The 23,546-nt window shown below is 36.6% G+C and overlaps 1 protein-coding gene across 2 annotated transcripts in view; it reads right to left on the bottom strand.

The window, feature by feature from the left end:
* Positions 1-1,243: 1,243 nt before the first annotated feature.
* TDRD9 (tudor domain containing 9) overlaps positions 1,244-23,546 on the bottom strand; it is a 73,886-nt gene continuing 51,583 nt past the window's right edge. For both annotated transcript variants that reach the window (XM_027674081.1, XM_027674082.1), the window contains exons 19-36: positions 23,475-23,519; positions 21,932-21,985; positions 20,280-20,396; positions 19,371-19,478; positions 17,501-17,601; positions 16,707-16,880; positions 15,334-15,445; positions 13,762-13,974; positions 12,447-12,536; positions 10,249-10,509; positions 9,642-9,791; positions 8,501-8,571; positions 8,001-8,110; positions 7,747-7,843; positions 6,954-7,092; positions 5,726-5,835; positions 3,275-3,347; positions 1,244-2,013 (exon numbers count right to left, since the gene is read on the bottom strand). In XM_027674081.1, the coding sequence (XP_027529882.1) occupies positions 1,918-2,013; positions 3,275-3,347; positions 5,726-5,835; positions 6,954-7,092; positions 7,747-7,843; positions 8,001-8,110; positions 8,501-8,571; positions 9,642-9,791; positions 10,249-10,509; positions 12,447-12,536; positions 13,762-13,974; positions 15,334-15,445; positions 16,707-16,880; positions 17,501-17,601; positions 19,371-19,478; positions 20,280-20,396; positions 21,932-21,985; positions 23,475-23,519 (2,121 nt within the window). In that variant the 3' untranslated portion in view covers positions 1,244-1,917. The remainder of the gene's footprint in view (positions 2,014-3,274; positions 3,348-5,725; positions 5,836-6,953; positions 7,093-7,746; positions 7,844-8,000; positions 8,111-8,500; positions 8,572-9,641; positions 9,792-10,248; positions 10,510-12,446; positions 12,537-13,761; positions 13,975-15,333; positions 15,446-16,706; positions 16,881-17,500; positions 17,602-19,370; positions 19,479-20,279; positions 20,397-21,931; positions 21,986-23,474; positions 23,520-23,546) is intronic.

The following is a 23,546-nucleotide window of genomic DNA, read 5'->3' as shown; positions in this document are numbered from 1 at the left end:
TGGTGCGCATCTGGAGATAAAAGAAATCTTGACAAGCAGTCATGGCCCTTTTTCTTAGGGAAGTAGCCCCCAAAAGGCACAAAGCTGACTGGGATCACGTCTACAGCCATAAAGACACTACTATTTTACAATGCTTCTTTCTCCCGTGCAACTGGAGGGGAAAATCCTGAAGCTGCTTACCTTAAACTTTTTTAAGTGACTTTGCAGTGCTGTTGAAACATAAATCAAACCATGAAATACAACAGCTGCTTTTTAAATATTAGTACTATATATTCCTCTGGCAATAAATACAATTCAGCCTGGCTGGGAGATGCTAAGATGTTCTGCTTCCTTCAAAGGTGTTCTGTTGCGTGTCACATCTGCAGGTGCTTTATGTACCCAGGACAAAACTGGGAGCTCCTGTGAGTTCTCAATACAGAATTTTCATTTCTCAACTGACCAAGGGCAGGTTATGGGTTACTGCACTGGGAGGGGAGTTGGCATTATCCACTCCTCTCACCATAAGGAAACCTTTCAGCTGTGTGATGACAGGAGCCATTAGAGGGAGAATCAGCACAGCAGCCCCCGCCTGGTGGCAGCACTTGCACACGGGACAGATCCACACACAGAAGAAACAGAGTTTAAAATTTAAAAGATTTAAAAATTCTCAGTGTTGCTTATGTGAAATAAGTTCCATTATTTATATCATGCCTTTTTTTATTGCCAAGTTTCCTTTTCCAGCAGAAACTCTCATCCTTAATAGATAAAGCAATGATTTGAAATCCTGCCTGTTTCATTTGCCCCCAAAGGTGCAACACTTCATTGGTGTACGACACTGCTGAGAAATCCTCTTGTCTAAGCCAGCTGAGATACAGTTTTTCTGTTTAGATCTGTCTCATTAAGTATTATGTTTATAATTCCCAAGGATCAGTAAAATGGGTCTAAGGGAGTAATACTCTAATAAACCACTAAAATTGCCTGTTATACAGTCACCCCTCTGTTTAAGTACAGCTTAAAATAATTTCTTAGTTTAAGCATCCCCTTATTTTCCCCAAATCTGCCACTTCTTTATAGTGACCACTGCTTCTCCCTGTCCTTAAGAGGATGACTGGATATTACATGACCTTCAAACAGTGAAGATGAATACTTTTCCATATACTGTTTTTGGATTCTTGTATTTCATGAATGCAATCACAAACCATTAATAACTAAATTTAGCTTTTATTAAGCGTGACCGCACAACAGAAGAGACAAAAACATTTTATTTCACTTCTGCATTTTATTCTGAAACCACTGACCTCATTTTTAGGACTAAAGATCTTGCAGGTAAGAATAAAACAAGGTGCCATGAATCAGTAATTCAAAAGCATTCTTCTTCCATACAGGAAAATAAATCAGGTTATGTTTTGGTGTATGAAAAACTAATGAAAAAATTGTATCCAATATATCAACTTGTAGTTTGCATCAGAACATAATCTAGATCATCAGTTTCCTCTGACTTCCAGGTTTTGGTTAGGGAAAATCCCAAACCCCTTTGTTGCATGTATTTTTTAAAAACTAAAGACAAAGAAAACAGGAAAATGCAACTTGCACTTAAAGGGGAAAAAAAAGTCATGCCCCTTGACTTATGAGCTTTTAGACATAAAATGAACAACTAAACCTAGATTTGCTTCATCTTTCATGTACCTTGCAATAAACCTGCTCAGAAGTATTCCTGAAGTTTGATCCTGCTTTACATCAGTTTGTTTTATGAATAAACTTGTCCGCTCCAGGCCAGCAAACCTTAACTTTTTCAAAAACACACAAACACATTCCAAACTGTATTTCAGTACAATTACACTAATCTTAAGGAAAAGTCTTGCAAAACATGCAACCAAGACAGAATTAATTTTTAGACTAGTTGTAATACCTCATCCTCTGAAAGACTTCTAGAAATACTTAATCATTCAACAAAACAAGCTTGTGGAGCTGATAAAGACTATTTCCTCTTTCATGCTGCTTTTCAGACTTGTCAACAATACGCTGAGAATCCACCTAACCAAAAGAAGCAAGATGAAAGTCAGAATGCATTTCTAGTAATTTTTTCCTATATAACACAGTTTCAAAAAAGTCTTGAACAGTTTCGAGTTTCAAATCATACAGGAATTCCAGTTCCATGTCACACACTGCAACAGAAGAGCCAGTGCTGTATTTCATGGTTTGCCCAGAATACTACTCCATAATCAATTCCAAAGCATTACAGGTAGTATTTTATGTGATGATATTAAAAAGCTGTCCTGAGATTCTTCAGATGCAGTGGGGAAAATCCTGATCCAAGGCCTGTACAATAGCTTCTTATAAAAAATGAACACCAGTAAAAGTGAATAGGAGATTATCTTCATAATTCCAAGGATAACTGAATTTGAAATATGAAAACAGAAACACTTTGGCCCAAAGCAGTATATCACAATACACTCTAAAAAAATGCCTTTTATAAACAAGTGCCCTTGGTGCTCCTTCTCTGCCCCTCTTTTCAGAGGGAGGGACCCAAACCCCTCCTTTATATCCCCCTCAGGGCAGGAGAGGCACAGGGAGGGTGTGTGTAGCAGTCTTACTCCTGCACTCAGTCTTATTCCTGCACTGAGGAATTAATTGATTAATTCCTCACTCCCTTTTAATTAAGAAACTGCACTTTTTCTCCAGGAGATCTAGTGGCCTGAAGAGGCCTTTACAGAAAGAAAGGTAAGATTTCTAACAGAGTAGGAAGCTAGTAGAGTTTTCAGCTTTATGAAACTCTGCTGGGTCTCTAGAAAACTGGCCTCCTGCCTGATCCCACCACATCTGTTCTAAAACAAGCCACATTTCTCTCCACCTAGAAAGGAAAAGCCACCTCAAAACACAGCATCTCAAAACAAAACTAAAATGCACTGCATTCAGACAAATTCTATACAAGGAAAATTTACCTATGGGTGCTTAATAGAAAAAAAAAATAGAACATTTTAACTTCCAGCAAGTGTAAAGTTGCCTTTACAATCTCTCTAAACTTAAAACCCATGGAGAGTTCTGCTTGAAAAGATTAAGTATTTACATACACAAAATTAAAAACCAAACCACTCAACTAATAAACAGACTCTACAAAAATAGGGTATCAATAGAGACTGATGCATACACAAAAGTGCTTAAATGTGACTCTACAGTGCTTTCAGTATTTTCAAGTTCAATAATCAAAGACATCCTTCCAAGGGAAATTCTCCCTTTTAACATTCTGAACTCCTCAAGAAAAAAGAAGTTTAAAAAAGTATCTTTACACCCTTACCTGATTCCATGCATATGGGTTCTCACACCACATAGGAACAATTTTATCTCGAGGCCTTGGTTTGCAGATTAAACTGAAATTACATAGAAATGGCCTTAAGTAACACACTTGTATTTGATTAATTATGAAGACAAAGGATTTTTTTATACTAGATACAACCAGGTATTTACGAGGTGTCTGTGCTGAAGGGAATCTTAAATTTCCTTGTAAATCTAGTCTGATTTGTTCCCTTCTCTATACTTCACCCCTCTAGTGTAAAAGTCAAAATACACTTAATGTCTCTGTGAAAATCTGTATCAGAATGTATTTCTTCTAAAGAATATAATGAGGGTTTTTTTATTACAAAGTACTAGAATTTGCAACTATGATTTATTCTGTAAGTTTTATGTATGCTTACTCACTAGAATGTATAATACAGCTAGTTTTAGGGTATTTTATTTTGCATGACAACTCAATTACTATAGATTGTCTGTCTGCTCCAGTTATTTCCTCAAGCTGTGCAAAGTACAATAGCAGCAGACATTAATTAATTCTGTCTAGATGTGTTTTTCAAACACTGATTTTAGTCTTAAGTAGTAGTGACATGTTGTAAATACAATTAGCTTTTGAAAAATGAAAAAAGTTATGAAAGACTGTTCAGGCTAAATTTCTACCTATGTACTTATGTTAGTTTTTTAAAAAAGTATAATTGGGAAAAAATATTCAAAACCAAGAAAGATTTTACACAAGGAAAAAGAAGAAATTATTTCAGTAATTAGACTGTTTATTCCTTCCAATATAAACATATAAAAATAAAATTTTAAATAAAAAAAATAGCTGTAGGATCATTGGAAGACAATGAGTAAAAGCATAAAAGTTTCAAGAGAGAAAAGGCTACCACAGAAAGGTATAAAATCCTGAAGAAAAAAGCCCAGAAGGCTGATGAGAAAGACCAAATCAGGCAGTTGGTGCTGACTGAGCTGGGGAACAGGTCAATGCTGAGGACCTGAGCCAAGGAGCTGCACAGGCTGCCCCTTCCCCTCCCAGATGGCTGGAGGTGTCTGAACAATCAGTCCCAAACAGGTGCCAGAACAGTAGCAAGTATTCACATGTCCAAAGAAATAGCAGTGACATTTTAGTGCCTTGAATTTCGCACGTAAGTGTTGATGACCGAGCATGAGCTGTTACCGTCACCGTCACCTCCAGCGGAGGGTTTGTGGCTTTGCTTCTTTCTGCCTACCCACATTCCTTGACTTCTCTATTGTTTATGCTGTTTTAATTTCATTTCCAGTGCCTCAAAAGATAAGGCTGACCCTGCACTTGTTAATTTATCGTGCAATACACCTAAATTTTGAGTTTTGGAAATAGGAAGTATGGGTGCTTGCTTTTAAGTTAAGGCAATGTAATAAGTTGTTTTCACAGATAAGAAAGAAATAAAAAAAAAATCAACTGAGCGGGTACATTCAAAACGAAGAAACACTTGAAAAAAAAATCAGCATAAACAGCTGCTTTGATAATAATTTTGATAACCCTGGGTAAGAGCAGTTAAGCTTAAAAGCTTCTGATCTTTATCAACATGAGGAACTGCCTCACTCTAGCATCATACAGTTACTTTAGAAAAGCTCTACTGGCAAAAAAGCTCATATTTCCTAGAGATGAGGCTAATACTAGAGTCCATAACATAACTCTTAATTCATGTCTGAACCAGAGCTCTTCTTAACACAGGTTTAGTAGAGAGCCAGGATGAGAAAATGCTCCTGCTGATACAGACAGCACTAAAATGCACACTGTGTGTACAAACAAGGGAACATTTTTCACACTATGCTCAGCAGTGGCAGACATAAGAAGGAGCTGTCACAGGGATACTTTTTTGCACTACTTCCTCTAAACTACAAGCTGAAAAAATTCTCAAGGCTGGCTGCACTGCCTCACAATGGTCTTTTCAGAACCACTGCCTGAGTTACAAGAAGCAGGGAGGCTTGCTGGGAAAAAGGGCAGGTAGCCTTATTTCAGTTCCTAAATTAGCCTGGGACTTCCAGTTAACTTGGCCAACACCCATCCTGCACAGGTCTGCTGAGGGAGGAAAGGCAGCACATACAACTCAAATTTAATACACAAGGAGAAAGATTTTAAATCTTTCTGCACTCTTATGTCATTGGACTTCATTAGCTTTGTCCTGGGTGCAAAAAAAAAAAAACAGATACATAAGAACTGGTATCCTGCAGAACAGGTTTTACAGTCTAGGTTTTATGACTCTTAAGCGATCGGGCTTCCCTGAAGAACCAGTGCTTCCACAAGAAGTCTAACGTTGTTTAGTATACTGCTTTATAAATAAACAAAGTAAATGAAATGCATCATTAAATGAGAGCATACATTATTTTTCCAAAGCCTAATCTGAGCTATGCTTCAAGCAATCATTCATCCTGTTTTTGCTGAAACTGCAAACAGATCTTATTTCTACAAAATTATTACCATAGAAGCTTCTGACGAATATTTTCCTGCAGTTGTATCATTTGCTCTTGTCCAGAACGTACTGCATGTTCACAGAGCAGCTTATTAATGGATGTCCTTAAGTTGTTTATCTGTAAAACATCAGTGACAGAGTATAACTGAAAACCAGCACTGGGTTTGTATTGTATTACACTGTCATGAAGGTGGTCATGGCACCCATACCATCCAACTTCAACTGGAATATTATTTGCATAAGCAAAAACATCTGAAGCTTCAGAAACACTTCCTCCTCCAGTTGCATCTCTGCTGGTCAAAGATGTTAATAGTTCAGCCACTTGATATCACAATCTTCAAGGTTACTGAGATGTGCCATAAAATACAGAGGCTACCATTCACCTGGACTTTTTCCATCATGGAATTCCTTCTGTAAAAGTTTTTAGAATTTTCTCTATCTGTCCTTAATTTTTACACAAACAACGGCTTGGTGTTACCATTCTGGATAAAGCATCATGAATGCAGACATCACACCAAGTCAGTGCTTTCAGCAAACAACAGCTCACAGGTGTGTGCACCAGCATGTCCACTGTGTCCTTAAAAAACCTCTAGAAACCACTGGTCACCACCTCACATACCTGCTCTGTACACAGACCTGACCAGGGCATGTGAGGTCCTTCACTGTCTAAGGCACATGTCACTGTCCTGCACAGCACATTTTATAAACATGTTTCCCTCTGACAGATCTCACTCTATGAGTTCCAAAGGCTGTAATGAGGAATGCGGGGGCTTTATCATTTGTTTGGTTGATCTGCTCTGAGAGAAGTAGCTCGATACAGATGACTTATCAGAGCTGTAAAATCAAACTGAAGCCTGCAAAGCAACAATGCCAGGCTTGTCAGTAAAAACCACAATAATCCTACGAACAAGACTAACGAGTATTGACATCTGGTTAGTGCAAAATTGATGCTTTTGTTTTGGAAACTGTATAAAATTCCGTAACATTTTATTTGTTCGAAGTGTAGGGAGGGGGCAACTGTCTCTCCTTATAAGAATCCAAGATTATAAACAGACAGTACATTAAAAAAATCCAAACAAAAACCAAAGAAAAACCCAAACAAACAAATAAAACCACAACCCCCCCAAACCAACAGGTCCAAACAAGTTTTTCTGTTAATTCTGAGAGTTAACAAGTTCTGATGCACTGACTTCTACTGAATTCCTACTGCAGTGAAAATTCTTATGCAAGTTTTACCTCTGTTATGTCTTCCACTCCAAATTGCACATCAAATGCCAGGGCCATATCATTTTCTGGAAGCAATGGAGCCCCAGCAGTCTGACTCCAACCCAAACCACACAGAACACCAGTAAAATACTTTCCAGTTTTATCAACCCTGCATGAAAAAGAAAGAAAACACCTCACCTAGAAATGAAGAAACTAAACTCATATGAAGACAGACTTAAATGAACTTGTCTAAGCCATGCCAAGTTTTAAAGATGTGTTTTAAAGATGTTTAAACAACTGAGAGGCATTCACACTCAGTCATACTGTTTTTTAAAACAGAGTGACAAAACAAAACTAAAGTTCTGGTTATGAAAACATATACTCATAAAACTTATAAAAAAATCATACATAAGCAAAATTAAGGAACGCTAGCTTCGCTATGTTGAAATCACAATCTACAAATACCAGATTTTAAAGAAAACACAACAGCAATGCAACTGCCAGAATTCAGCTTTTACAAAAAGTTACTGAAGTTCCTCTCCTCACATAGGTTTAAAGCAGCCAGTTCTACATTCCATTTTCCTAGGCATCCAGCATGACTGTCAGGAACTGTACTGCCTTATCACGAGGATAGAATCTGCAGCACCAATTCATACATACATGAGCAAGTTATTTTCGCTACATACTACACTAAAACTTATTAAAAAATACCAGGAAGAGAATAGATAAAAATGCTGAAAGCAGAGAAAAAAACAAAAGTCTGTCAAAAATTTCTGAGGGCCCTAAAAATAAAGAACCATCACTTTCTAAAATGCACAAATACCTGAGTTCTATTGCTGGAGCAAACAGCATACTGAGGAGTGCAAGCAGGCCAGGAATAGGAGGCATCAAAGATGTTTCCCCTAAAAACAGAATAGATCCTGGCACCAAAAGAAAAAAAAAATTAAAAGGAGCATCTAACGAAAATGAAACCTCAAAAAGATGTAACACAGAACTACAGTGACATATTTAGTAACAGAACTACTCATAAAACCAGGAGTCTAGAGAAACCAACCACATATTTTTATAAGGCATTACCAGCTGCATTTACTGATATATCAGCAGCAACCAGCAACTGTTGAAAGGGATCTTCTGCAGTATCATGGACAACAACGGAGTTTATGCTCTCCTTACATATGAAAATATTTCTGGGGAAGAAATAAGAAATATTTTCAACATTAAAAAACCCACACTAAAACCCATACAAACATGTAAATGAAAGAATGATTTCAAATTCACAATGCAAACTCAAAATAGCTGTTACTGGTTATTTAGGTTACTTGAATGCCCTTTAGCAGATGTATAAGATAGTTAATAAATCTCTCTGTAAGACAATAATGCACCTTTGATAAAACTACTCTTAAGATTTTAAAATAACCATAGTGTGCATATTAATGCACTTCAGGCCTGACTACTTCAGTCTTTTCAATGAATAAAAATTCAGTAAAAATCTGTAAGAATAATTAGGATGGGTTTTGCCTATTTATTGAAAATAACATAGAACATGATTATACTTCACACTAAAAGGCTTCTCATACCTGAACCGGGATACCCTGGTCAGACTGTAGCATTTCAGCTCGTAAGGACTGAACGGGCCACAAACTTTTACCTTCAAAAAAAGGGAGAGAAAAATAACATTCTAGTTAGCCAGCCCCTGGATCTCTCCAAATCAAAATTCTGTTTAAATAAAAGCCAAAATCCATTTCAGCATGTACTGAGCAACAGTGAGTTGATAAACTGATAAACAGCATTTCCATTGTACTCATCTAAAGAAACTTTGCTTGTTGAGGCATCTAAATAAAAATAATCTATTTTCACAGGTGCTGGAAATTCATTACTTTCCTCTGGCTTAGACACAAGTTCAGACTTCATAGATCACTTAAAATCAGGTTGGTTTTGTTTACATGAGCAGGCCTTTAATCTTGAAAATACCTCACTTTATCAAAGTGAGTCGTTAAACAGGATTACTCCTGTGGGTAAACGGAGCATGATTAGGTTCTTGAAAGACTGAAATTTTGTCAGGTCTGAAATGGAGAAAGAATTAGAATGTAGATGAGGCCTAACTTGTAATCAGAATGCAGAACAGGAGAAACATTCTCATGTTTTACATTCCAACTTAGCAGTGACTTGACATCTGAAAACATGTAAGTAAGAAGGAATTCTGAGTTTGGAACTGGCAGAGGAAAAGTATCCACAGTTTCATTACTATCAGTTGCTGGAGCATTCACTGCATCACCTATCCCAGCTGCCTACCTACCACTAGCTGAGGAAGAATGAAACACTATGTATAGTAAAAAACCATGTTTAAATTTTCTGAAAAATCGACAGGGTTGTAAACTTGCTTTTTGCTATAGCTTATATAAAGAAGACTACCTATGGAAACACTGTGTTCAGTTTTTTACTTTTATGTCTGTTCTGCAGTGGTTCAAAGTGCTGCCTTAGAATGTGTTAGAAGAGCTGGTTAACTTAATTCTAAGACTATACTTCCAAACTCTGTTAAAAGCTGCAGCAGACTAGTCTGAAATAGTGCTCACACTATGGCTTTCTACCAACAGAAATTAGGATGTCATATGAGAGGCACCAATTGGTTGTTTCAGGTGCTGTCAGTCCTCATCTCCATTCTAACAGTGTGAGAAGCAGGATCATGTAATGACAGGACAAAACCACCACTCAAGTTACCTTATGGGTTGGCGCATCAGACTTTTTGTCAGAAAAGCAGTTTAACAATCTTCCAATCAGATGCTTTTCTTCCTGTCTTGAAGATACAGGCACTTGCTTTTCTTTCTTTACTTCATCCAAAAGTAACTCCTTGAGCAAATTGTGGCTTTGCTACATAATAATGGAAGAGTGCTAAAACTTTCAAACAATTATGTCTTTAAAAAAATTTACAAAACAGGTCCTACACGAAGAAATATTCTCATACAAATACAAAACCCGATTTTCCAATGACCTTTCAGATTATACAAAACATAAAAATGGAAGACACTTAAAACTGTAAAAAACTACAGTTTCTCATACTTTCAAGTAACAGTGGAGCAGTTCAATTGATGAAATAACTTCCTGGGAAACATCTCTTCCAAAAAGGGTGTCAAAACAGCAATATTTTGACCAACAGCTCAATATCCATTATGCACACACATAAAAATACACTGTCATACTCAAGTATTAACCTTGCCTACTCCCAAGCCACTAGTCAGTGCTTCAGCTCAGCTTCTCGGGACTTCAGGCAGCCTGAACCGAAATAAATGAGAGTAAGAAAAGCGGAAGCAGCTTAGTCAATACATACTTGTGATTCGTACGATTCTTCTGCTAGTTCAGCATAACTTTCCTCAATAAGCACATCTCGAATGTTCACCAGGTCTTTGCACCTGGAGTAGCGGAAAACGTCCACGCGCAGAACCCCGTGCACGACGGAATACACGCGCACGAGCAGAGTGCAGCCATCGACCAGCGAGGCAAATCTCTGGCTGGCGCTGTAACTCCACCGTTCCCCACACACAATCGATTTGGCAGACGGACGCATCTTGCATACCTTGAACTCTAAAGCCTAGAGCAAAAACATTGAAGACAACACTTGGCCTGAGTAGGGAATCAGCATGAAAGTATCTCATTTCCTCCCCAAACTGTTTGAATTAATAACTGTAAATTATTTCATAATTATTGCGGCAGCTTACGCTAGGACTGCTGTAAAGCTACTGTCATTATTCCTATTCCATCACTGACAACACAGCTGCACGTGACATCTCATATCACTTCAATATAGTATGTAGTTGCTAAGGAATAAGAGCAAACAGTGCATAAAGGATAATTTGGTATTAATTCACTATTCGCATGGAAATCTTAGGAGTGCAGGGATGTTTTCTCTGGAAAGAAAACTTCACAGTCCACAATTGTTTTCAACTAAGGTAAGAGAAAACTTGGCAAGACCACTGAAGCTCTTCTGTCCCTGGCAGGCAAGAGTAACTAAGTTCTCATTTAACCCCTTTCCACAATCACTATCTGTAATTATGTCTTTGAATGAATTTACAACAGAAATCCTATTTTTTTTTCTAGCCAGTCATTAAAACTAGTCATTAAAAGATTAGGCCTGAAGCAGAAATACATTTTCGTTTACTATATGTGTAGAAAAAACAAAAAAAAGGATGCTTCTTGTGAAAATTATTTCTACTTATTTTTTTACATCAATTATAAAAGAAAACTGAAGAAAATTAACCCTGTCAAGATCTAATCCTAAGAAGAGATCAATAAAATAAAATCGTATTTCTGCTGGTGCATTTCTCATTTTCATCAACATATGCTTCAGAGAATACAGTTAATACGATACACCTATTTCTATTAGCTTAAAAATATCTCAATGAGCACTGAAAAGCTGAATTTCAGTTGAAGTCTACTTATTTGTAAATACAGCTCAAGAGAATTATTATTCTGAAAAACTAGTTACAAAAATCCCTCAGACTTGTGTTACAGATCACTCGATCTGTAATGTATGTAATCATGAAGAGACTTCTGCCTGAAAAGGTCCAAGTAAAGCCAGCAGTTCAAAGAATAGTAAAGCAGCACAAAGCAAAACCATGGACCTCCAGCTTTGCAAAATTTAAAAGAGGTATCCCCCCTATGTATTTGTTGTGAAACTGGTAATGTAGCAGAGCAGGAGCTCTGATGGAGCAAAAACACTCTGCACAGTAACAGTACACAAGGTACTTGCCACAACAGACTTCTGCCATGCAGACAAGCAGAGATGCTGTGCTGCCACTTACCTGCAGTAGGAGCAGCTGGGTTTAAGCAGGGATCTATAGATTAAGCCAGCCATTGATAGTTTCTCCTCTCTGGGTTGTATAAAGCACTGACATTTGCTCAGGTGTTCTTTAAACTAAAGCAAAGCTGATCTACTGCTCAGCCTGTTACTCCTGAGCACTGTGTGAGGATCCAGAATAACATTCTCCTACCAGGGAGAAGTTCTACTTCTCACAGAACTGATTCACAGCAAACAAACAACAGCAAATGGTAGCTCTCTCCTTCCACTGTTCCTCTGATTACAGGTGGAAGACAGATCCCACTCTGCTGTCCCCATAGAAACAGGACTAGTTTCAAACATGCAATTTAAAAAAATGAATACAAAATGCTTTATACATCCAGTCAGGCAGAAAGTTCAGGATGTTGTTGTTTGTTGGGGTTTTTTTCCATTTTTCTTTTCCTTTTTTTCCCCTCTAGGAAGGGCCCCTGAAAACATAAGGCTGGATTGACATTTCTCTACAATTAAATACAACGTAGTTCAGTTACACACAAGAATTCCTGCTCCGTGAATACACATCTGTGGAAAACACCTAACTATCGGTGAAGGTGATTTGTAGGTACTTGCATCAGCAAAATATGTATTATTTAATTATTATTCTGAAAAGCATTCTCTGTTTTGAAGCACACTCCTGTTTGCCAGGCCAGACACTAAAATATCTAGTAAGCAGCAGCAAAAAGCATCACCCCTACCTGGAAAGGAATCCCTTGAAGACAGCTTGGAATCTCTTTTAATTTATTTAAAGGCACTTCTGATCTATTGCCATAATCCACAAAAAAAACCTGGAAGAAGAATGAAGAGTATCTGCAAAGGTTCCACAACATTAAAAGTGCTATTTTAGTGACAAGAAAAGCCACAACTTGAGTTTAATAATTACAGTACAACACAATCTTATCAAGTCAGATGGAAGCAAATTCAAAGTCTGGAAAACATGCAAATGAAGTCATGTCAAAAAGAATAGGTCAAAATTTATCATGCCTGTTATTTGATCCCTTGGCTAAAACATCCACTTCTGACACAAATAATCCACTAAATCTAGAAAAGGCAAATTTCTCTTAAAGGCTCTAAATTTTCTCCCCACAATTAAGGTTATGTAACCTTACTTCTTAACAGTGAGTGATACCTACCTAATTTACTACCTAACTACTGCTTTTAGATAAGCTAATGTGAACATGTATCCAGTGACTGTTTAAAAATTCAAAACAGAAAGTGATGAGCATTATTATTCACTAGCTTTCCATGACTAACCAGATGGCAAAATTCAGTATTAACTCGAATGGTGACACCCAGATAGGTTAAGAAATAAAAGAAACTCAAAGGAGGAATAGGCTGTACAAAGGCCAATCTTACAAAACTGAGAAAAATTGTCCTTAAACTGCTGAAAAGTGTTAGTCTGAAAAATTAGTATCAATCTTGAACTGTGACGCTGAGGTCAAAACAAAGTTGAGGAGTGAGATGGAGACCAGGAGAGTCAATACAGTGTGTGAGATGAGAAAGAGTATACCTTGCTTCAATTAACAAAAGGGAGCTCTGGATGAAAATGAGTCAAGGAACTAGAGGGGAGAAGGAAGAAAAGAAGAAGAGATGCCAACCAGGGCAAGAAATACTGGCAGAACAAGCTTAGATGAATTTGCCATGAATGACTAAAAATTGCCAATACAATGGAGGCAAGAAACTTACTTTCAGATGGATCTCACTATATTTATGAAGAGGAAGTTATGGGGCCGCTGCCAGCAATGCAGTACTGTATCTAAGCATTCCTTGTTATGTTTTCAGATTTATTGGAGGTTTTAGTCTTTATTTTGTTTTGCTTTGCTTCAGCACACAAGACCCTTTACTGTATCCAACTAGAGCGTCTCAATTTAATACTAAAAAATCCCATGTTCTGGAAAAAAACATAATTAATCTACTCTAGCCAGTGATTTGTAAAAAAAATAGAAAAAGGCAAAGCTCCAGGATTGTTAACCCAATTACATCCTATCAACTTAATATGACATAGCATATTACCTCAGCAAAATCTCCATGAACATACAGAACACAAGCTCTGTAGTATCCTCTGTTTTCCAGATAAGTGAATGGTGCCAGACAAAGCAAATCTGGACGTGCAGGCACTGATAAATCCATCAGGTTCTGATAGTTGATTTCAGCAGTTAGAGCCTCAAGTACAGTCCTATTTTTTTCATCTAGCCTGTAACCCCAGAAGTGTCCAACTTCTACTATCTGAAAGTAAAAAAGTTAGACAAGATCAGATTTCATATTATTTTATACTTCTACATCAGATACAACACTCATCTGAGCAAAATACGTGAAAACACTCCTACTCCTGACACACACAGTTCACATACTGCAATAATGCAGTGAAGCATTTGTCTCATAATTAGATGTCATCTGAAAATGTTTATTTTCTGTGCTACTGCAATAAACTTTTCATCTGAACAGATTCTGATATAAGCATTGCTAAAACCCAGAAAATTAATCAAAGACTGCTTCCATTTTTCTAAACCAAACTAACATGCAAGAAAATCAAGGCCGACAGTAGATTAGACAGATGCATACAGATTTGGTGCACTTTTCTTATTAGTGACAGAATACCAGTTAGCTACATCTATCAGCAAATCAGCATTGTTACTGTTATGATCAGCCATACTTTAGGAAACTGGTAAGAACATACACCTATTTAAATAAAACTGAATAAGTTGTCTTTTTCAAATGCCTTACTGAATGCATATAACCATGTCAGATCTTATATATAATGCTTGTGATAAAAAACAATCTTTATTTACAGTCATTAAAGCTGACACATTGAAACAGAAGTAGCAAAAGCTAAGTGACTGCAATGGGTCTGATCAAATTCATTAACATTTTTTAACCAAGAGACTTAGCTGAATAAAAGGAAGAAAATATTTTTTTCTGCACTTGCAAAACATGCCACTACCATCAACACTTCATGTTTTAATACTTCATCCTATCACTTCCCCTACCTCAGTGGTTTTAATGTTTTTATTATTATTTCTATTTCAGCAGAATATATATTGCTGTTACTCAACTCTAGAAGATGATAGTTAACACAACATTTAAAAATTCTCATCTTCAGATTTCAGAAATATATATATGCACATATAATTTTCTCCAATACGCTTTTATGCATATTTTTTCAAATAAACATATACTACCATTAATTCATCTCATTTCTCATATGTACAGTTTCTGAAGAAAACTGGCAGGTAATAATAACCAGATAAATGGCCTAAATACCTACTAATTCTCATTTCTGTAGTTTACACAAGTATTTTACCTCTTTTCCCTTAATCCGCTTCACATTTATTCCTACTTCCAGCTAATATTTACTGCCAGCAAATCCCACAAATTCTGTCAAGTGCAAACATGTGAGTACTGTTTAACAAAGAACTACTAAAAATTAGACCAAGAATATTCTCCACACTTCTTACAGATATTTCCTGCTAAAAACATTATTAGTACCCATTTTTTTGATTTAAGCTTGTCAGATATTAATCTCTACTAAGCTATCTAGGTACTAATTATTAGATATGACCTACTTCAGATGTAGAACATTCCTACCTCCGTTATCTTGATGCACAGAAAACGACTTGGGATCATCTCTGACATTTCTAAAGCACCAAATGAGATTTCCACAGGCTCCACTGTCTGCTTCTGACAGTCTACATTTACTCTAAAAAATTTATGGAATAAAGATGCTAAATGCTTCACTCACAAGAGAAAACTCAAGGAATCAATTTTTTTCCGCTTTCATTTGCTTCTCAAGGTGTCCCTGGGGCACATTTATGTACTTAATGACTTTTATTTAGGAACACATGAATTCAATTAGAATGTAAAATGACCACACAGAACCAAATTACTACTGAGTTAACTGTTTGAATTGCATTATAACCAAACACAGAAAGATACATACCAGGACACAGTTGTGCCATGATTAAAAATACAAAGAATTAAGGTTGAATAGTGACACTTTTCGCTATGGCATGCCTTCTAAGCTTATTTTTTTAAAACAGAGGACACAACAACACAAAGATAAATTCAGCAAATTTTTATATATAAATTTATATTTATATAAAATGTTCCTTTTACTTTACAAACGTTAAGAACTCTAAAATTAAGTCTTTCAGCCTAGGAGACTTGACTTTCTCGACAATTAATTTTCACAAAGATTTTAAGTGCTCTTTTGGGCACAGTGAAACTGCTACAATGCTTTATTAAAAACTAAGTACAATCAACTGGATGTGAAATATTCACCCGTACTTTAACCTTCCCAGTTCATTACTGCCTTCCTATTTTAGATTTCTTGTTTTAAAATACTAAAGTGGCAGCTGCCCAATCAGGAGCGAGGCAGATTAGCATTTTATCAGGTTACTATATGCTGTGATTCTGAGCTTCAGGTCATATAAGCAACCAGGAAACCCACATGCCAGATTTTCCTAGCAAAAGCAGGTGTGGACCATAGAGACTCACTGGATTGCATTCCTCAGAAATATTTTCCATTATGTTGTTACACCTTATGTTGGTAGGTTTCCCCACAGTTTCTGTTGTCATATTCCATCTCCCTCCCTTTTTTGTCCCCAAATGCCACTCCTAAATTATTTTGGTTATAGCAATTTCCATGTTGCCTCTGGCATGAGCAGTGTGTACACCCACACTTCCATATGCCAAAGGCAAATGGAGTAGAACCTTGGGGAAAAAAAGAATACTGTATATGTAGAGTTCTCTTCAACAGTAAAACACCTTTAACTATAATGAAATATTTAAGACAATCACGTTATTTCTAGTCCTGCAAAAACACTGTGCTTAGACAGTTTACATCTGTTTTTTGAATCTAGTATGTCTCCCTTGGTGATGCTTCCAAGGAAATTTCCACTGAACCCAGCAAACCTCATTTCACTGCAAAGAAACACATTTTCCATACACAATACAATTACCTCAAAGATTCCAAACTTGCAGTTGCCACACCTCGCAATTGCTTTCTGATATCATCTGGATCATGAACATCCAGTTCAAAAGGAATCCTCAGTTGTGACATCTTGACTGCCAGGTACACTTCGGGTAGAACCTTAAAGGCCTCCTTTGGATTGCGGGAGAACTCCACAAGAGCCCTGTTCACACACACCCCCCAAAAACACCCAAACCAAACAAAAAACAGACAAAAAACCCCAACAGCAAACAAACTTTAATTATCCTGATGACTATAAGGAAACTTTCTAACATTCTCAGAAGCACATGCCAAATTTTATGAGCATATTTAATACAAATAGAAAGGATGTGAAAATATATGTGAATAAGAAAAGAACTGAAGATTGGAAAAGGAATAAGAAGGGCTACATGAACTCAACTTTGAGCAGTTATCGGCCAAAGTCAGCCTGATGATTAGGTAAAAAAAAAAAAGCTATCAGACTGTACAAGTGAGCTAAATTCAGTATAAAAGTTAGAAATAAATACAGACATTAACTGCAGTTAAAGTCCACTGTAAGAGAACAGAAAAGACAAAACAGAAGGCTCTACCTCAGATAGCTTATCTAATGTTATTCCAACCAACATACATCAAACTTTAAAACCACCTTTTTAACTCTAGCCAATACACTAAAAATGAATTACTGATCCCAAAGAGAGAAGAAAAACTAATTTTGTCAGAATATCATTGACAAGGAAACTGATTACTTGATTCATAACTGAGAACATGAGAAAGACAGAATACTTAAAAGCATTTCACACTTACTTTGATCCGTTATAGGCAATAGATTTTACTTGCCCACACTGTCTAAGCTGCGACTGCAACTGTTTATGGTATAGATATCCATAAGGAGGAATATTCTTCAGCTGTTAAAAAAAAAAAGTTACATTTGGATACATTCAATTGTTTTAATGCATTTTAAAGTTCACCTAAATAGTTAGCTTTCTCCTTAACTTGACATGTAACAATGATATACAATCTAAACCCAAAAAAATTCCAAAAATGCTATAGTACATTCGAAAATGTCAAAAGACAATGAAAAGCATAGTTTTGCTGCCAGTGATGCCCTACTGCTTCAAAACAGTAGATAAATGTTTTCTTTGTCTAACTATAAATGAAGCAGATTAATTTGTAATTATATATCTTAACTTGATATTTTTTCCAAAAAGCTCTCTTGTATCCCTGGCTTTGCTTGTAACAGAAAAGCTAACTTTCTCTAACTTGTTCTTACTTAATAATCTCTCATAGGAGATCCTGACTTAATACATAATCATGAAATCCTAATTAGACTTCGAACTATTTTTCAGGGGCTATGCAACTGTCTATTCTTTTCTTTGGCTGTTACAGCCTTAGACAGGAAAGACCAGATTATTTTTAGAAAATCTTCCTATGCCTTGGAGTGACAGTACTAAGATCAGCTGCTAGTCAAAAACATGGTCTAGGTTAGACTGCAGAAACTGCCTCAAGGCAAGATGATTTAGAGAGACCAGAGAGTGGGAAGAGTAATTGTCTTTTTTAATTTCAGCACACACCATTAGGAGCAGCATACAGCTAAAAGAGTCTCTCAGATTATGAGCTTAAGGAATTTGCAGCATTTGTGTCCAAGATGATCATTTACCTTGATAAAGACACAGCAGCTACTTCTTCCTTCTTCAAGGTAACAAGCAGTTGATGTACGAGTAGATCAAGAGTTAAATATATTAAAAGTAAGCAGCTCCTTAAATCTACCAGTTTAATCTTAATCAATGCTGCTGCGGCAAGACTCGTTTTATTCTATAAGATTGACTCTAATCTGATATTTTGCTTCAATATCCTTAAATAATATGGTAAAAACTTCAAAAGCATACATAAATATGTTTGTGTACACATGTTACCATGCCAGCATCTGCTTCAGTATAGAACCAGCCCCTCTTTTTAGGTAAGCAGTGAAGTGCAAAAAAAAAAAAATCATTTTTCAATAAGATTTTCTGAGTATCTCTCTTACCTTTTTATCTATTTTCTCTTGTGCCAATAAAAGTCTATTCTTTGAGGCTCCCTGGTTTGTAGGTTTGCTTTCTTTAAGCATAGGTCATGGTTATTTTACTAATTCAGATACACCAAACACTTTCCTAGTTTAGAGTGTGCACCATTTTGCAAAATAATCAGACATTTTAAACTTGCACTTATGTAATCAGATGAAAAGTAATTTTTGAAGATAAAAAGAAAGCTCAGTGCAATACCTGAGTAACCTTAAAACAACAAGCATGTATGCCATGCACTATCAAGCAGATTACAAAAAAAGTAACATTGAAGTTGCAACAACACATTACATAAGTACTCACTGAAAAGTACCCTTGAGAGTGCTGTTGTATTTTTCCAAATATTTTATTAGTTTGATGGAAGTTGCTAGTCTTGCACAAGCAAACAATCAAATGCATAGAGGCAGTTCTCAGCAATTCTTCTAAAATTGTCCACCCACGTAATGTTTATTGTATTAAAAGGGAGATGGGAGGGAAGAGAGTTTACCAAGCAAGGATCAGAGTAGATAATTATTTCTGTCCTTGCCCAACACAAAACAAAACTTGAATATACCACCCAAACACTATGTATTCCTATTACTTGATTCTTAATTAAGTCATTCACGGTCTTAACGTACCATTACAGTGGTTTTTGGATCTTTGCCAGCAAGCTCTTTCACAGCACTTTTTTCATTACATTCTCCAAAAGTAAAGTAGTTTGGATAGAAAGCACCAGCTATTACAACCTGTATCAAGAAAATATTTTGTAAAACGCAGCACATTGTATCCAGTTTCCTGAAAAGAAATATACTGGCAACATGAAGAGACACCAACAGATCTTCATATGGATATTTTTTTACTGTCTCTTTCCAGGAACTGCTGGAACTGCAGACTAAACACTAGTTCATGCAAATCCTTAAAAACATACTTTCATGAAAAGAGTTCAATTTCTGGAACAAGTCCAAAACATTTCAATATTTCTGTATGCAGACTTGCTCTATGAAAACCGTAATTGTTAGTCCTAATTTCAAGAAGAGCCTCAACTTAAATAAACACACATAAAATAGCCACAGGTAAATTGTTCCGTTTTCAGGCTATGTCTTACAGTATTTAACAATTCAGCTTCAAGAAGTTCACTGCTTACACAGTTAAACCAACTGCCACTGAGAAGATAAATACGTCTGTGAAAATAAAATTACTGCTAATCAGTCCAAGTAAGACAAGAAAATAACTGGAAATTTGACAAAGTTAAAACAGCTGAAAGACATCTAATTCCCAGCACCCCCTCCTCACTAACTAACCAAGACAGCAGGCATTCAAATAGAGCACTTCAATCAAGTGATAACATCATTTTCAAATAACTAACATTAGTTGTCCTTCTACATTGTCAATACACTGTCAAAAAGAATTACTTTTTTCTCTATCCGAAATCTCAACATCCAGAGAATTCTGAAACATGAGTGTAATAGCAGTTCACCAATACTTGTATATAAAAATCCAGCTATAAATTTTGTAAATAATGTCTCTTTATGACAACAAAGCATTACCTGCAAAATGAAGCGTTGTTTGTTCACATACTCCTGGTCCACAGCAGATGGTTGAGCATTAACATACATGTTAAATGCTCTGACTCGCCTTTTCAAGTGGTGAAATAACTCTGCCACCTGAAATTTGATCTCAAAGTTACATTTCAAATAGATCAAAAACATCTACAAGTTAAAATAAAATTTGTCAGTAAGAGTAAAATAATTGGGCAAACTCTCTTCACCTTTTAGGTGACTAGTATACTTTTCACCGAAATACTGCTCAGCACCTCTGTGCTGGAAGATAATTTCAGTACTGTGATTCAAGCAGTTTTCTTGACATCTCCTTATGAAGAAGAACTTTGTAGTCGCAAAGTATATTATGAATATATGATATAGAACAAAATTGGGAAAGAACAGGATGATATTCTTCATTTAAATCATTTTAGGTTTGCATCTTAAAAGGTAAAAATCATGCTGACAACCTGGACTTCTGTACCTAACTGCAGCAGTGACCATGCTGCACCCTCAGTTCAGCAGACAATCATGATTACTGTGAGATCAAACTTATGCTCTACAGCAGAACATATTAAGCTTTCCATCTTCAGCATTTCCAAGAAGCTTCCACAAGGTCCTCCAACCACACAGTGAATACCGTCACCCTCTCACACTGATTCTGGAGCAAATGTAGAAAACTACAATTCACTCAACTTCTTCGTATCTACACTGTCTCTTCCTTTCTGGTCCTGGCAGTTTTAGGGTACTACTAGAAAAACTACTGTATCAAGAAAGCAACCCATGTGACTGACTCAGTTCTGCAAATTCACTTCCACACAAGGAATTACAAAATTAGTACCTTAAAGTGTGGCAAATAAAAACCCCCAAATCTTACTAAGTGTTAGTGTAGGTGTCCATTCTAAACTCCTTATATGTCATGCACAACCTCTTCTTGCATTATCTGAAATTGAACCAAGAGAGGCTACCATGTAAGGCTGATCACTCCACTGTCCAGTTCTACAGAACTTGCCTTTCTCTCATCTTTTTGTTGTTATCACATATACAAGCAAAAAAATATTGGCATTTTTTATCTAGATGGTTGCTTGTTATCAAAAGTTTTTTATATTTCCTGTGCTTTTTGAAGACAGGCCCCACATTGCTCATGCCAAAGGTATGAACAGGTGGAATAATGGGCAGGCCATTCTGCCAATCACAGGTATCCAGGAGTTTTACTTATTTCCCCCTCAACATACCACATTCAGCTTGAAGCCCATAGTAAAGCAGAATTTTCATTAATTGCTGCAGTAATGTTAGCAACAAAGCCCCACAAATTTTCAAGTCCAGGTCTCATTATATAACTGTATTTGCTTAGTTATCCTAACCAGAAGACAGAAGTTACATAACAACAGACAGCAGTCACACCACAACCAGTGACCTGAGTAACCTACAAAACTAGCAAATGCTGGAGGTCTCTTAAAAATATGTTAATAATTTAACACCACTCTGTTCATCCTAAACAAAAGGAAAACTGCTTTCATCTAAATTCATACATCATTTCAAGAAAATATACGTATATATTGATAGATATATAACACAGTAGGCTTATCTAAGATCTTAACATTTCCAGAAAACAAGGGAAGTCCTTCTTCTTTTAAAACTGTTTACCTATTTAATCTTACCTCTTTCATCCTCTTGACATGAATACAATTTGATCGACCCCACTCATACTCTTCCTGAAAAAGAAAGTTAGAAACTTGTTTCTTCTACTGCTAGTAAGCTTTCTCTCATACTCTTCTGTGTGGATGCAAATAGTAATTACATATAGCAATGGATGAACGTAATGTAATTTCACAGCACTCTTTGCATTCATATTAAGTATTATGACATGTATGAAAACATAAGACAATTATATATTTGACTAAAACTATACTTTGGTTACCACTAGTGCAGCTGTGGGTCATGTAAATTTTTCATATAAACCCCCAAGTCCAACTCCTCTGTGTTGCTACTACAAAATCTAGTTTAAGATGGACAGGAAGAGAATCGTAGGCATGCTTAGGTTTGAAAAGAACTCCAAGATCATCAAGTCCAGCCATTAACCCACCACTGCCGTGTTCAGCAATAAATCATGTCCCCAGGTGCCACACTCACACAGATGGTGACTCCACCACTCCTCTGGGCAGCCTTTTCCAATGCTTTCAGTGAAGAAATTTTTCCTAATATACAACCTAAACCTCTCCTGGCACAACTTGAGGCCATTTCCTCTCCTCTTACCACTCGGAAGAAAGGGCCAATCCCCACCTCACTACAGCCTCCTTTCAGGTAGTTGGAGAGAGTGACAAGGTCCTCTCTGAGCCTCCGTTTCTCCAGACTAAACACCCCCAAGCTCCCCCAGCTGCTCCGTGTAAGACCTGTGCTCCAGACCCTTCCCCAGCTCAGTTGCCTTTTTCTGGACATACTCCAACACTTCAATATCTTACAGTACTTTCTACACAGCATTTGAGGTGCAGCCTCACCAGTGCCAAGCACAGGGGACAAATCACTTCTCTGGTCCTGCTGGCCACAATATTGCTGGTACAAGCCAGGATGCCACTGGCCTTCATGGCCATCCAGGCACACTTCCATAAAATCCAGAACTTCTTTATCTGAATGCATAACTTTATCAGACAGATTCTGGCCATCTTGGCTACTTGTTATAACTTGGTGTATGTAATGCACTGGTACCCACAAAAGATACTATGCTCTAAAAGAAGCAGAGAAATAAAAGAGGTTTTATCTTATACACATAAAAGAAAGACTAGAGGCAGTTATTGTGTGCATACTACTGTTTTTTTGTGACTGATGCACATAAACATCTTCCATCTTTCAGGGTGTTTTGAGAGGGCAGAAATCTGTGTGTTTAAAAAAAATAAAAAGAGACACTTATGTGTATTAAAAGTGTTTCTTTCAACTACAGCTCAATTTCCCTTTTTAGCTTGGATTTCAAACCCTCTAGCCATTGTTGATTCATCTGTGAAAGGGACTACATAAGGGATTGTCTTCAAATAACTCTGCACTGGATTCAAAGACTCATTTTCCCTCAAAGCCTATGCTTCTATTTACTTATGAAAAATCATAATTATTATAAATAAGGTTTGCTAGCAAAAATTCCATACTAAGAATGTCAAATACTCCAGCACTTAAGTCACCAACCTTGAACAGAAAAGAAGAAATACAACTAACCTTGGGATGTCTCAGCTTCCCCTTTTGTTTGAAGGCCTGCCATGCCTAAGAAAGAAGTGGTGAAGTATTCAG

Source organism: Neopelma chrysocephalum, unplaced genomic scaffold (genome assembly GCF_003984885.1).
Source record: "Neopelma chrysocephalum unplaced genomic scaffold, ASM398488v2 Primary Assembly neopelma1_24, whole genome shotgun sequence".
Taxonomy (NCBI): Eukaryota; Metazoa; Chordata; class Aves; order Passeriformes; family Pipridae; genus Neopelma; species Neopelma chrysocephalum.
The sequence above is the reverse complement of the archived record's forward strand: the minus strand, read 5'-3'. Positions and strand labels throughout refer to the sequence as shown.